Raw genomic sequence first — 16,087 nt, 5'->3', positions numbered from 1 at the left:
TTATCTATTTAAAACACAATAATAAAATGTTTAAACTTGTACTTTTTGAATAAAACCCAATTTTTTCATTGTATATCTTCTTTATAAAATTTTGAAGAAATTACACATATTGTCCTTTAATCAAAACAGAAATATCAAATGTGGTACTCTCGTTCACTACTTAGTGAAAGGCGATTCTTAGTTAAAATTATCCCTTCCATATGTATTGAAAAATGTTTGGTTAATCAGAAAATGTATTATAATTAGCTTCATCTAAGTGTAACCTTTAAATAAACTTATAGAAGATATCCATAGAAGTGTGGCGAAAATGCAGTACGGTATTTCTAATCAGTGGCGTAGAAAGATGCTTATAGTTCGACAGTTACGCTTGGCAATTAATATATCCTGCATTAGGGAACGACCATGAGCAAGCTGAAAGTTGATAAGCGTAACAATGGTGACTCATGAAAACGTTTAAAGACCAGCTTACGCGCCATCTTGATTGCACTTACATAGAAGAGAGAAACATAGATGCAATCAGCTTACGAACAAGACAGGTGGACATTTTTTTAAAATGCAACCTCGCCCTATCAAATAGTACAAGCGTCCACCCTGACATTTTGTGAGCATATCACACATACACATTTTGAATAAAATCCGCAGAAATCTGTGACTTGAAGAAACATTTCGCGTGTGCAGTGGCGGCGCAACGCGTAAGCGACGTGAGAAACCACCCACGCTCACATGATTTGTGGGGCAGAGATATGAAGAGTGCCAAATAGCAATGCAGACAAGCTTCAGGCATTTACCAATTTACAAGCTTACAACATATAATGGGTGCTAAATGACCAAAACAATTGTCAAACTACAATCTGTTCGAAACAGCCCAACAAACACCAATAGAGCAGGAAATCAAATGATGCAAATGAAACTGTATTGGGCAGATCATGTTGAAGGATAAGGGAAAATGTTGCAAGGCATGCTCTGAACTGGAACCCACATAAGAAAATAAAGGCTGTGAGACCAAAGTAAACATGGAAGAGAGCAACATAAATACAAGAAAAGAAAGCAAGGTGGACACGGACCCGAGAGACATTGCCAGTGAGCAGTATATTATGGCGAAGTACTGATGCGGCCCCAAGCTTCACTTGGGCTCTAAAGGGATAAATCATGTAAATCAAGTGAATGTGTGAAATTATTTTTTCGCACAAGTGTGTACACTCATAGATGTGCATGCACGTTTGATAGAAGCTAATATAAAGAACTGGTTTAATGTAGCAAAGCACAAGGGAAACGACCATAAGCATTGTAGACAAAGTGGAAAAAAATGTGACTACGATGTTTAAAATGTTTTAATGTTTTAATATCATTTAAGTTTCTACTTTCACTTTTTGATTGTTTCTATTTAATTACCTATTGTGACATTCTCACCACATATATTTCAAGAACCTTAAATTTCAAAAATATTCATTATATGCTATTGGAATAAAATAACGCCATATACAAAGCAATTTAAAACGTTAAAATATTATGACAACCTAAATGTAACTATTTGCATTGCCTTGTTTGCAATCATTGTACTTTAAAATGTAACTATTAAATTTGTACGCATACTAATAAAATAGCATCATTTTGTTAATTTAAAAAAAGCCCAATAAAGAGGCCAATAGCCCAATAAAGAGGCAATGCCCAAAATAGAAACAAAGAAAAGAGGCAAAATCCCAAGTATTCGTAGGATGTAAACAGCTCGACAACTGAAGTCAGAGCTAAAAAGCTGAGGTATCCTAAAAAAAAAACAGGCTATTCTTAGTTAGAATTTTCCTCTCCAACTATATTAAATAATTTTTGGTTAGCTTTATTTAAGTGTAAGATCTTTGGGTGCCCCTGAGTCTACCCAGCTCTAATGGCTACCTAAATTTAGTTGAAAAAAAAGTAAAAGCTGTCATCATTTCGCTGGCCACATGACACATTCGTGAACACCATCTTCACAAGGTCTGAAAGGGTAACCAAAACTTTCAAACCATATAAAAGCGGTAAAACATTCCAATTATACAATAGCGGTGAAACATTCCAACCGTATAATAACGGTAAAAGTTCTAACGCTTTAATAGCGGTAAAACATTGAAATCCTTAATAAGGGGTTTAACATTCAGACTGTTTGATAACGGTAAAAATTCTAACTATTTAATAACGGTGCACAAAAAATTAATTTACATGGCCCTGTGAACGAACGTAATGTAGGTTCAAGCGCTATGATAACATGTATACATAAACACGACAGTTGAAAAGACAAACTAATACAAAAAAGTATAACATTTAAGTAGTAAACCATATCGTTTGTCTATAAAGGAGGTACTCATCAGTAGCGTAAGGAGACAAAAGCTGAGCTGGCTTGGTCACATTGCTAGACACGACTAACTCACAAAACCATCCTTCAAGATACAGAAGTAATACAATTACAAAGAAAGCTAGATGAAAAATGTAATATTATGGATTGGCCTATCTCTTGATTTTCTGCTGAGAAAAAAAAAATACAGAAAAAAAAAAGAAAAGAAAAAAAAAGTTAAAAAAAAATTCACTTTGAGAAACTGAACCAAGCACCTTTGGATCAAAAGAAAAAAAAAACAAGGTTAATGTAGATCAGGGGTTCTCAGCCTGTGGGTCGCGAACCCCTAGGGGGTCGATTGACGATTTGCCAGGGGTCGCCTAAGATCATCGAAAATATGGATTGTTAGTGTTTATACTTCTATTGCTGTGTGGGTGGGGGTCGCGGCAGAGTGAAGGATTGTAAAAAGGGGTCGCCGAGAATAATAGGTTGAGAACCGCTGATGTAGGTAGATGCTACACGCCCGACATGAATCTATTATGATTGAAGTTGTATAGGTAGGCCTACAATATGAATTTAATTATCTTTTCCAAAGATAGGCCTAAATCACATTTTTTCTTCATTATTTTACAACTATTTCTTCAAAATGTAGAAATGGATATGATTTTAAACATTATATATGATATAAAACAGTATTAGCTAAAGAAAAGATAGTGTTTTTTTTTGTTTTTTTTTTTGTTGTTGATAACTTTTAACTTCTTAGTGCTTCCCAGTCGTGAATGTCAATATCTCAATCCTTGAAGGAGCTCTTGAGAGTGTCTTTGTAGCGCTTGTATTGACCTCCCTGGGAGCGTCCTCCTGCACACAACTCCACGTATAGAAGTCGCATGGGAAGGCGATTGTCCGGCATGCGGACCACATGTCCCGCCCATCGAAGTTGGGACCTTCTTACTGTCACATTGATACAGTTCATGTTGGACAGCTTTAAGATTTCCGTGTCTAGTATGTGATCGGACCAACGCACCCTATGGATACCCCTTAGTAACTCACTAGCGGATCCAGAACTTTGGAGTGGGGGGGGGGCGATTTTTTTCCAAACCCTAACCCTAACGCCCAGTAAACCCTAACCCTATGCATAAACGTGTGTACAGAACACACACACACATACACACACACATACACACACACACACACACACACACACATATATATATATATATATATATATAAATATATATATATGAGAATTTAAAAAAGCAGCATTTCTCAACCTTCGGCGAAAAAGTGGGGCAACGCTATAAGGTTCCATGGTGGGGTTTGGGGCAAAGCCCCGACGCCAAAAGCGTTTTCTTGCATTCTTCACTGCAGAAACGCATTCTCCTGACATCTACATCTCATCATTCATTAATGAAGTTCGGGGCGAAGCCCCGACGACAAAAGCATTTTCTTCTATTCTTAACTACAGAAACGCATTCTCCTGACATCTACAGCTTATTATTCATCAATGAAGTTCGGGGCGAAGCCCCGACGCTAAAATCATTTTCTTGTATTCTTTACTGTAGAAACGCATTCTCCTGACATCTACGCTTATTATTCATCAATGGAGTTCGGGGCGAAGCCACGACGACAAAAGCGTTTTCTTGCATTCTTCAATGCAGAAACGCATTTTCCTGACATCTACAGCTCATTATTCATTAATGGAGTTCGGGGAGAAGCCCGAAAGGACAAAAGCGTTTTCTTGCATTCTTCACTGCAGAAACGCATTTTCCTGACATCTACAGCTCATTATTCATCAATGGAGTTCGGGGCGAAGCCCCGACGCCAAAAGCGTTTTCTTGCATTCTTCACTGCAGAAACGCATTCTCCTGACATTAAAAGCTTAATATTCATCAATGGAGTTCGGGGCGAAGCCCCGACGACAAAAGCGTTTTCTTGCATTCTTCACTGCAGAAACGCATTTTCCTGACATCTACAGCTCATTATTCATTAATGGAGTTCGGGGAGAAGCCCGAAAGGACAAAAGCGTTTTCTTGCATTCTTCACTGCAGAAACGCATTTTCCTGACATCTACAGCTCATTATTCATCAATGGAGTTCGGGGCAAAGCCCCGACGCCAAAAGCGTTTTCTGGCATTTTTCACTGCAGAAACGCATTCTCCTGACCTTAAGCTCATTATTCATACTATTAAAAAAAAGGACATTTTGAATAATATTGTACTTGAAAGATATTCTAATATGAATTTATAGGCCCATTGCAAATAAAACCGATTTGTTCCTTGAAAAGATAAGATACCTCACATATTTAGATTTTGGCTTTGAGGATCGCCGCCGAAAAAAAATTATTCGATAAATAATATTCAATAACATTGTAGTATAAGTTGGGAGTTATAGTCCCAAATTTATTTAACTAGAAAAATATCCAATTGAGTAAAGGTTGGGAAAAGGCGACTATAAATGTATCTTTTTTCGGTTTAGAACTCATCTCAATCATGATTCTTATACTGAAAAATTTCGTTTGAATTCTAACTTTTCCAATGCAAAGTCTTTCTTAAAATAATTATGATAATTTCATGTGAAATTACATAAACTCTGGAAATGGGAGGGGCGGTAGAATGAAAACGATTAATCCTCGCTCCTTTAATAATTTCTGCTAAAGATTGCATTTGGCATTAAAGAATAAAAAAAAAAGTAGGGCGACTGGATATAAGAATTTAATTTATAGTATATATAAATTATATTAGTGGCAGATTTTGGTACGACATAATATACAATGGGGTCACATATCAATACGTAGTTTATATTATATAGATATTCAACTAATTTTGTTCCCAAACTATGATTCTCCATGAAAATAGGACCGCCCCCCCCCCCCACTCAGAGGGCTAGAGTGGGAAGGGCAGTACATGCAATCGCCCTCCCCCCAACCCCACCGAATCGACCAAGATACCAGAAAGGGAGCGACATAATATAAAATTTATAGATTAATTCAACTAATTTTGTTCACAAACTATGATTTCTCCATAAAAGTAGGACCGCCCCCCCCCAATCAAATGGTTTAGGTGGGAAGGGCAGTAGAGGTATTCGCCCCCGCCCCCCACCGCAAAAAGGTACACAGGGAACGACATAATATAAAGATCGGTTAGAATATCAATAACAAGTTTTAATCATATAGATATTTAATTGATTCTGTTAGCAAGCTGTGATTTCTACAAATAAATTGGACCGCCCCCCCCCACTCGAAAGTGTATGGGGGGGGGGGCGGGATTGATACCATTGCCCCCTCCCGACCCCACCAAATCGGTCAACATACTAGAGGAGGGGGCGAAATAATAAAAAAATAGGTTGAGATATAAATAATTAGTATATATTATTAACATAAGTAATAAATTTGTATACAAATTGTGTGAATTCTATACTAAAATTCGTCCGCCCCCCCCCCTGGATCCGCCAGTGTAGTAACTGCATATGTGCATTTCTATACGCTAGACGCTGTTACTGGAATCTAAAACTACAATTAGGCCTAAGTTTATAAGAAGAGTCTAGCTTTTAGGGTAAGAAATTTTCCCCCTGATCTTTCAAAGAATGAATAAAGGAAAAGGGCGGGTATTATCTTGTCATTAGTTCTCCTTTTCAAGTTACCCGTCAAAACGATATAATATAGATCTAGATCTAGGTTTCTGCTTCTCTGTCGCCTTTTAGGAAACGCTGACGTAATTTTTTTCAATATGTATATATATATATATATAGAGAGAGAGAGACCAAGTGATATTCCCGAAAATCTATATTTAACTTCGCTGTTCTAGCGAAAATCCCAGCGAATGGAACGTATATAATGTTTTGGTTTCATTTTGTAAAGGTTAGAAACGAAACACTTGTTTTTATACTTTTAAGTAAAAAAGACAAAATAAGTGATTGTTTATCTAATGCATTCTATTGTTGTATCTGACGTTTGCCTAATACATAAGCCTAGTTAGTGTTATTCTTGCTTAATCTTTTATTACTAGATCTAGAACTACTGTAACTATGTTGTGTTGACAGAAACTAGACTACCTAGATTTTTTTTATATATTTTTTTTTTCATCTGGAACAAAACAGAAGAGGTTACTTAATATGAAAACCTTTGTAGTAGATCAATTCATTATCCAACAACTAGATCTACTAGAACTACGAGTGAAAGCTAATTAGGAAGAAATTACTATAATGTCTGCATGAACAGAGGTTTAGGTTCAAGGTATGTAAACATTTAGAGATCTATTTAAATTGGCCTTGATTCTGTATCTTTTGTTTATGTTTTGTTAAAAGGCCTATTTATTGTTGATTTAGATATCTATTTTTATACATAAAGGGGACATAATTAATACTGCAAATCTACATAGACTACTAATAGGCCTATAATATATAAATGTAGATCTAGTCCTTTTATATTATTTCACTTTTCGTTAAACATCTTGTTAAACAACATGTATATGTATTTATATATAGGCCTATATATATATATATATATATATATATATATATATATATATATATATATATATATAATAGGCCTATAAATAAAAAAAAAGTTGATCTCTATACATAGATTAACTTATCCGTATGTCTAATACTCATACGTTCCATAGACTATTTGATCTATATGAATATAATTTAGTATTAAAATGTAACGCTGTATAGAGCGGACTCATACAAATAGGCCTACTCATTCTTCCCTATAGTGCCATTAGAAAATGAAGTGGGTTGCCTGAATCAGCCAGGAAAACCAACGACTTAGCATAGTTTAAGTCATTGACTAACAGTAACATGCACGACTAGATTGAAATACTGTAAGTAACGTAATTGTCTTCTAACGTCGGTAATATATAAGTGACAAAAACAGAAGTCCTCTAAAAGTGCAATGGTTAACTCTGTCGATTTTTTTTTTACCTATTTCGAATGTTCCTACAGAATTGAAGCTACATCATAAACCGAAAACCCGCAGGACGTTGCGGGATGGCGACGGCCATGGTTAAAACCCAGCGGGCCATCGAGACAACAGTCGAAAGCTTATCCAAAACTGAAGGCATCCATTGAATAATCTATAACTAGAGATGCAGTTCTAAAAAATATGTTCACTTCTTTTCGAAAAACAAATTAAAGTAGTGTAGATTCAGTAAATATATATGGCTGTTTGGTATGGACTAATACTAGAACACATTTACATGGCTGCCTGGTCGTGTGGTATGTGCTTTGGACTGTCGTTCGGTGGCTCTAACCCTGCCCGATGCCATCCCTGTCGTAAATTGAGGTCACAACAACATTAAAAGGGTTTGCAACTATTACGCAACATCTGTTTCCCTTGACTTTCTTTAGGATAGAATCGTCTATGTCATGTCTCATCCCCTGATACATCCTTGTACTCACAGCTGCATCCTTCAATTCTTTCTTCTTGATTACTGAATTAAAACCTCTGTTTTGTTCCTATTCTTACACAGTCCTAAACTTCAGCTTGTGGTATTGTGCTTATGTATCACTTCATTGTTTGTGGTTGATGTTTGTCACAATCATTTGACATAACAAATTGATAATTACTCAAAAAAATGAATTTGTTTCAATCTATTTAATATTTGATTAATCGTTATTATTTAAACGTTGTTCTTCATTATTGTTTTTTTTTATTAAGTCACTTTGTATGTTTCTTGTAGGCTACATTAAGTCACTTTGTATGTTTTTTGTATATTAAATCACTTTGTATGTTTCTTATATATTAAGTCACTTTGTATGTTTCCTGTATATTAAGTCACTTTGTATGTTTCCTGTATATTAAGTCACTTAGTATGTTTCTTGTACATTAAGTCACTTTGTATGTTTCTTGTATATTAAGTCACTTTGTATGTTTCTTATATATTAAGTCACTTTGTATGTTTCTTATATATTAAGTCACTTTGTATGTTTCTTGTATATTAAGTCACTTTGTATGTTTCTTATATATTAAGTCACTTTGTATGTTTCTTGTATATTAAGTCACTTTGTATGTTTCTTGTATATTAAGTCACTTTGTATGTTTCTTGTATATTAAGTCACTTAGTATGTTTCTTGTACATTAAGTCACTTTGTATGTTTCTTGTATATTAAGTCACTTTGTATGTTTCTTGTATATTAAGTCACTTTGTATGTTTCTTACGCACGAGTCCTCTTCGTAGATTTCTCCTCGGCTTTCAATACCATACAGCCACATCTAATGATAAACAAACTGAATAACTTAAATGTAAGCCCTTACTTACAAGCATGGGTTCTAAACTTTTTAACCCAACGGCCCCAGTATGTTAAAGTCAACAACACCAAATCGTCAACTCGAGTACTATGTACGGGTGCTCCACAAGGTTGTGTGCTTTCTCCTGTACTATACACTCTTTACACTAATGACATAAGAAGCATCTATGACTCAGTTAAACTCATTAAATTCGCTGATGATACTGCCATAGTCGGTCTTATTTCAGGAGACGAAACTCAGTATCGAAGCTCGATAGAAGAGTTTACAAACTGGTGCACCGACAACTTTCTAGAACTGAATGTAACAAAAACTAAAGAACTTATAATAGATTTTAGAAAGAAAAAACAAACTATAGGTGAACTGCAAATAAACACTACATCTATAGAACAAGTAAAGGCATATAAATATCTAGGCGTTATCATCAACAACAAGCTTTCATGGGAAGACCACCTTTGAACTCTGACAAAGAAAACAGCCCAGCGACTCTTTTTTCTATACAAACTCAACAGTTTTAAAATAAACAAGAAGATCCTTGAGACATTTTACGGCGCAACTGTACAAAATCTGCTAACATACGGAATAAGTTGTTGGCAAGGCAACGCCTCATCTAAACTGTTGCAACGTCTAGAAAACATCATTAAGAAAGCATCAAAAATTACACTCACAACATTACCACATTTAAAGGAACTTTTTAAACAAACGTGCCTAAGAAAAATCGAACAAATCTTGGAAGACAACGGCCACCCGCTCCATCAGAACTACGCCAGGTCGTCGCGAAGTGGGCGACTGCTGTCAATCAAAACAAGAACGGAGCGGTACAAAAACTCGTTCGTACCTCGCTCGGTCAGACTCTATCACCGCCACTCATTGATCAGGGAACATGAAATGCACCAAGATACCTGTGTGTAGTCGCTGAATGAACTCTTCATGTTGTCTGTTGTATTTATGTGTATGTTTCTGTTGTGTTGTCTTTATATGAGAAACGAGTCCTTGTAATCACAACAAATTTCCGTAAGGATCAATAAAGCAGTCTTAGTCTTAGTCTTAGTCTTAGTCTTATATATTAAGTCACTTTGTATGTTTCTTGTATATTAAGTCACTTTGTATGTTTCTTGTATATTAAGTCACTTTGTATGTTACTTGTACATTAAGTCACTTTGTATGTTTCTTGTACATTAAGTCACTTTGTATGTTTCATGTATGGTTGGATTTTTGAATTTTTTTTTCGACCACTTCTACTCATCCAGGCGTCATCAAATGTTGTATACAAGCTCATGCTTGATGACAACACATGAATCAATAAAGAATAAACTAATTGGTTAATCAATTAGTCGTAATTAATTAATTTTATGTTTATAAAGAAAATGTACTAAGCAAAGGGGAAGTAAGTGGAGGGTGGTATGTAAACGATAACTCTCCACGCTTATGTGACTTCTCTTGGCGAAAGGTAAGACACACATTAAGTTCAATGTTTGACTCACATGTTTAAATTATCATTTTCACAATTTTTTTTCTTGTTCAAAAACACTATTAGGCGTGTATAGTTTAATCTTAGACTCTGGTGACTTAAATACAAAAGTGGTCGAAAATGACAGTGGAAGTCGAAGACTTAAAGAGGCGAAAGTACTGAATAGTATGGATGGCTATCTGGTCGTGCGGTTTGCGCGCTGGACTGTCGTTTAGATTTATCAATGGTCCAGGGTTCAAACCCTGCCCGCTCCCATCCTCCGCCATCCTGCGGGAGGTTTGGACTAGGAAGTAATTATCCTCAACTCTGAAGGAACATTCGAAATATGTAAAACATTTTACAAACAAAACATTTTTACTAAAACCATTAAACGTCTAAATAATTTTGGTACTGTACTGAAACATTAAAGCGTTGGGTGTGAATTTCCCTTTGAACTAACACCTTACACACATACAATTTTACTCTGTTTTAATATAAGCGATTTTTTTCTCCTATAGAAACAAAACACATCTGGCGTGGACTTCTTTTCAATCTTCTGCCATTATTAAGCAAGGATTTTCAAGTATATCTAATTGTATCTAGCTATCTAAACAAAAGCCGTAAAGGTTTTATGCCGTGTCTACCTCTAAAAACATTTAATACATAGATTGACCCATTTGATCTGTAGCTACAAACGTAACAAAGTATTGAGGACTCCTTGGTTAGATTACATATTAGGCTATCTTTTTTTTTATATTAATAATCTTGGCTGACGTAACCTAATACTGTGGCCTTATTTCAACGCTCGCAGTCTTAACTAAAGTGAAACTAAACATTCGTTGGCTCTACATGGTGTATTACAGCGGTTCTCAACCTTTTAAGTTCGGCGACCCCTTTTTACAATCCCCCACTCTGCCGCGACCCCCCCCCCCACCCACCCACACACAGCAATAGAAGAGTAGACAATAACAATCCATATTTTCGATGGTCTTAGGCGACCCCTGGCAAATGGTCAATTGACCCCCCAAGGGGGTCGCGACCCACAGGTTGAGAACCCCTGGTGTATTAGATGTTTTTTTAAAATTTAAATTATATATCCGATCGTTATGAAAAAGAAACATAGATCTACTATAATAAACTTAGCTTTGTCGAAACATTCAATTCAGTAGCATTGCGCCTTAATTAATGTAACCTAACTGTGTCGATCAAAGTTCATTTTATCATAAAAAGAAGCACACATTATTTTCAATCCCAAAGATTAGGACGAATTCAGTGTTTTACATGACTACGCAAACCCAGTTGTGACCTGCATATTTTTCAGCATCTCACGCAGACAAAGCTGTTGTCCTCCGGCGGTTTATTTAAGATTTCTATTTCTGCCTGTCTTCCATAAATGCTTTTCTTTCGGTCTCAAATGTGTATCCTGCGGCCTTTGTGAGAGCTCTGCAACCTCTCTCTCTCTTTGTCTCTGTGTGTGCATATATAATTATATATATATATATATATATATATATATTTATATATTATAATTATAATAATAATATAGTAATCCCTATTATCCGTAAGGAAATTTGTACATATATATATCTGAGTCCACCCAGCTCTAATGGGTACCTGACTTTAGTTGTAGAGAAGTGAAGGTCGTTGTGCTGGCCACATGACACCTACAGAAACAGATAACCTGTACATCATCTGCCCTATATATCACAATTTCTGAATGGGGAGTTTAGTACCCGTTTGCGGCATACTTTTAAGACAGGACATATCTTATCTTATATAATACAGAAGTTACTTGAAAAAAGAAGATGATTACGTCATACGCGTCATGCATTTAGTCATGCATATTAACCAATGCCTTAAATTCTGCTAAGTTAGGCTGCTGTTTTCCTGGCTAGCTAAGGCAACCCATTCCATGCTCTAATAGCATTAGGGAAGAAGGAGCATTTGTACATATTTGTCCTAACATATGAAACGAGGAATGTGCCTTTATCTTTGTATCTTTCTGAGTATTTTATTAAATCTCAACTTTGTACCTCAGACTATGATTCAGTGTTTATAGGGCTTTGAAATCTTGATTATGTTTTTTTTTTGGTTGTGAATATGATTTATTAAATTGACAATTAAAATCATTAATGATATTTAATGTACCTTCATTATGTAACAGCAAGGGAAGCAGAATTATAGTTACCATAATATTTAAGATGCTGTTTTTTTTTCTCTCTTCAAAACTTTAAAATATTATGCAACGTTCTTATATTTTTTATATAAAAAGAGATACACAATTTTTAAAGATTCATTTTTAAAAGGACAGGACAATAGTAACTCGTCGTTCTAAATTCTAGCCCAGCTATCTTCTGAATCGCTCCAAAAATCTATACCAGACCATATAGATCAATTTAATCCAGTAAGATATATGAACAAAGACTGTAGCTAGTTGTGAATTTAAAAATTGGCAAAAGAAACAAATAAACTAGAATTAGAATGATTTAAGTAATTTTATTTATTGTCCTAACTTATTTTTCATTTATTTGCGACCGCATATTTTAATTAAAAGTGTTTCGCGACCCCAACACATCATTTTAGTTTTAATACATTCTTATTGAATTCCTTAGTAAAAAAATCTTTTGGTAGAAACAAATTTAGCTCCCTCCCCCCCCCCCCAACTAATATGTGTCCGATTCCTATACTCTTGTTTGCTTGTAAATAAAACTTTGACAAGTCATTGACCATTGTGTATTGCAGTTACCATGAGAATTGTGACAGCTTGATTGCACTATCTTTCATAAAGCTCCTTTTAGCTTCCCGTTCCTGGAATATACGCCCAATTTCAATTTTTTGTTTGCTTTTTTTTAAATAAAGACTTTCGCAAATGAATGCCCATCGTGTCAAACAATGACCATGAATGACCATGAATGAATGGACAAGTGGATTACAAAATCTTTCTTATTGAATTTTAAAGTAAAACAAATATTTGGTAGAGTAACGTCACCTCTAATGTTTGATCCTTTTTTTGTTTGTTTTTTAATGAAGACTTTGACGAGTCAACGACCATTATGTCCACCAATGACACTGAAAAAATGGACAACTGGATTACTCTAATGAAAACTGGAAACGCCTTTTATAGGTTAAAAGAATACACATCAGCTGGAGACCATTATATGCGTAGCATTGAGTTACTCAGTGCTTCTTGTGACACAGGGATACCAACTGGTAAGATTGAGATAACATTGTGTGACTACATATGAGATGCACAGTTATATAGTTCCATGGTTACACGTAAAGAATCGTATGAAAAAACATTATTATTAAGGAAATAGATTGATTTTCATTCTCTGGCACTGCCAGGGTTGAGTTTCGTTAAAGAGAAACAAAATTCAGTGTAGTCCCCTCAACAGTGTCCACTGAGAAACGTTCTGATGATGTGGCAGGTCTGCAGCAGCCCGAGTACGCTATTCTGCCTCAACGTGGCACTTGGGTGGAAACGACCATTAGAGGAAGTGGTTAGGCTAAATGAATAGCAAAACAAAACTCCTGTGGGAGTGTCCAGGAGAACGCGAGAGCGGTCCCATTGCACAGAGCGGAGTTGAAAGAGAGCTCCCACAGCCCTGTCGATAATCCATGCGCCGTTCCTCAAGGGACCGTTACATAATGGCGAGTCCTGCACGGTTAGCTTGGTACAACATAGGAAAAAGGCGGAGGTTCCTGGTATGCTCGACCTTCGGCCATTCTTTCTAGCCCATGCGTCCGGAGTGCCAGATATATCGGAAATAGCAATGCTTAACATAGGCATTGACTCGGATCTCTTCCAGACAGAACGGTTCTTCAAACAGGTTTTTTTTTCCCCTGTTCAATCAGGTTTGTTTTTTTTCAAACCTAGAGCTCGAAGAGCCTTCGGCTCAGCTCTTAGACAATCAAACGGTCTACAGCACTATTGTCCTTTGACAGGTAATAAGGATCCTCTTAGGAATGCTTAGGGCTTCGAATGTGTCTGCGAGGTCAGTTGCCATTATCCCTCGGTTGATATAACAGCAGGGTGTATTCTTATAATAATTAGTGTTATTTTGCAAAGTACGCTTTTGACAATTTATTTTTTTTCAGTTATAATGTTGATCAGAAAACGGCAATCTTTTTAAGCTCAGCCAAATGCAGGAAGACAACTCAGATGGTCCATACAAGTACTAATTGCATTATTAAAAAATGCATGTCCCCAAACTGGTACAGCCTCATTTGGCAATCGGTGGGTTGGAATCACGGAGACATGATTTTCGTAGAAGGGCATGGGCAGGAGAACTCATGGGGATTGCGCAGACCATGCTTCTTATGTAACCCTTCAGTAACACAACATACGATAATATATATTTCTAAATTATAATTAATTATTTGGTGTAACCTATTGGTTTACCACGGAACAACTACAATCTAGATATTTGTTGAAAGACTTGTGCTATACAGTTTGATATCTGTGTGAGGCGTGTTGGCTGAGCGGTAAGGCGCTTGACTTCCGAACAGTGGTCCCGGGTTCGAATCCTGGTGAAGATTGGGATTTTAAATTTCAGGATCGTTGGGCGCCTCTGATTCCACCCAGCTCTAATGGGTCCCTGATATTAGTTGGGGAAAGTAAGGTGGTTGGTCGTTATGCTGGTCACATGGCACCCTCGCTAACCGTTGGCCACAGAAACATGATCTTTACATCATCTGCCTTATAGATCGCAAGGTTTCAAAGAGGAACTTTACTTTTTATGATATCTGATTTAAAGTATGAGCTGAGTATAAACATTTATTGTTTTCATTCAGACCAGATATCAATTTGCTTGGCCAAACGTTACGGAAACTGTTCGGAATGTTTCTACAAAACTGGAAATTTTACAATGTCTTTGGAGTATGCCAAGAAATGTGTAAAATATAGTCCAAAATGGTTTAAGGTAAGTCTCTTGGTGTTTCTGATTTTTACTTTTACTACAAACACTCGATTAATACTATTTCCTGTAGAAAATATAATACTCTTATTATAGATTTTGTAAATCGCGATTTTGGTGCCAGTAAGCCTATGTTTTAAAGTAAGAGTTTCATCTTAGGCTGCTCCCATAGAGAGGTGCGAATACCTTCGTACACTTGTTGACATTACGTTCGGTGATGTGAGAATGTTCCGCAGTAAGCGGTAATGGCAGGTCGCAATTGCTATTGATTGTGAATTTTAGTTTTAGAAAAGGTGGCATATTTAATTTGAAATGAGTTTATTAATTATTTAAATGCTTGTGGTCCCTTTATTATTATTATTATTTTATTCTTTCTCCTCAATAGAATACTGTTCCTATATTGCTCGATCTCGACCATATTGACTTTTTAAGAGGCAAGAAAAATACAAACATTGAAGTAGGCCTACTCTATTGAAGGTTTACCAAGATTTTGTGTCATATAGCCTTTACAACCACCAACTGCCATTACTTCACGGTTCACCTAACTGAGGTGGTGTCAGAAAGGACAGAAAATCCTAAATAAAACTCCCTGTCACAACAAGGATTCGAACACGCTCTACCCAAAAATAATTCAAAATTTCATTGCAATAAAATCTTTTGAATTCAATTTACAGGGACATCTTCGAGTTTGTCGAGCCTACAGAAAAGTCGGAAAATGGAAAAAATCCATGTCTGCAATAATCAACGCTTTCAACTGCACAGACCCAACTCATGATGAAGAAATACAACAGAAACTTCTGTATGAGCTAGTAGAGACATCTGCCTACAAAGGTTTGTGCACAACTGTTGTTATATAGATCCATGGCCTATATATTTGATTATCTCGTGCCAGAAAGATCCAAGTTTGTTTACTGTTGCTTGACGAGACCAGGCCCGCTACTAGAGTCTAGACGACTTGCCACTAAGATGAGCTTTCGAATGTCCTTTAAGCCTACATTTTACTATGGCAGTGCGTCCTTCTCCTTTATTGAACTTAGTTTGAAGTAGCACACATAGTGCGCTATCTTATAAAATACAGACGTTTCTTCAAAAAAGAAGATAGACGCGAGGAGAAGTCTTTCTGCAGCTTGGGATGCAGGAAAACACTTGACTCTGGGGTTAAGAGAGTGG

At 36.2% G+C, this 16,087-nt stretch overlaps 1 protein-coding gene across 1 annotated transcript in view; it reads left to right on the top strand.

The window, feature by feature from the left end:
- The first annotated feature begins 7,106 nt into the window (after positions 1-7,106).
- Positions 7,107-16,087, top strand: part of LOC106060020 (TPR and ankyrin repeat-containing protein 1-like) — a 72,472-nt gene continuing 63,491 nt past the window's right edge. The window contains exons 1-4 of the mRNA XM_056015207.1: positions 7,107-7,127; positions 13,032-13,211; positions 14,796-14,923; positions 15,592-15,748. Coding sequence (XP_055871182.1) covers positions 13,055-13,211; positions 14,796-14,923; positions 15,592-15,748 — 442 coding nt within the window. The 5' untranslated portion in view covers positions 7,107-7,127; positions 13,032-13,054. The remainder of the gene's footprint in view (positions 7,128-13,031; positions 13,212-14,795; positions 14,924-15,591; positions 15,749-16,087) is intronic.

The sequence above is a fragment of the Biomphalaria glabrata genome, chromosome 17, assembly GCF_947242115.1.
Source record: "Biomphalaria glabrata chromosome 17, xgBioGlab47.1, whole genome shotgun sequence".
Classification (NCBI taxonomy): Eukaryota; Metazoa; Mollusca; class Gastropoda; family Planorbidae; genus Biomphalaria; species Biomphalaria glabrata.
This window is presented reverse-complemented; position numbering and strand designations above follow the sequence as displayed.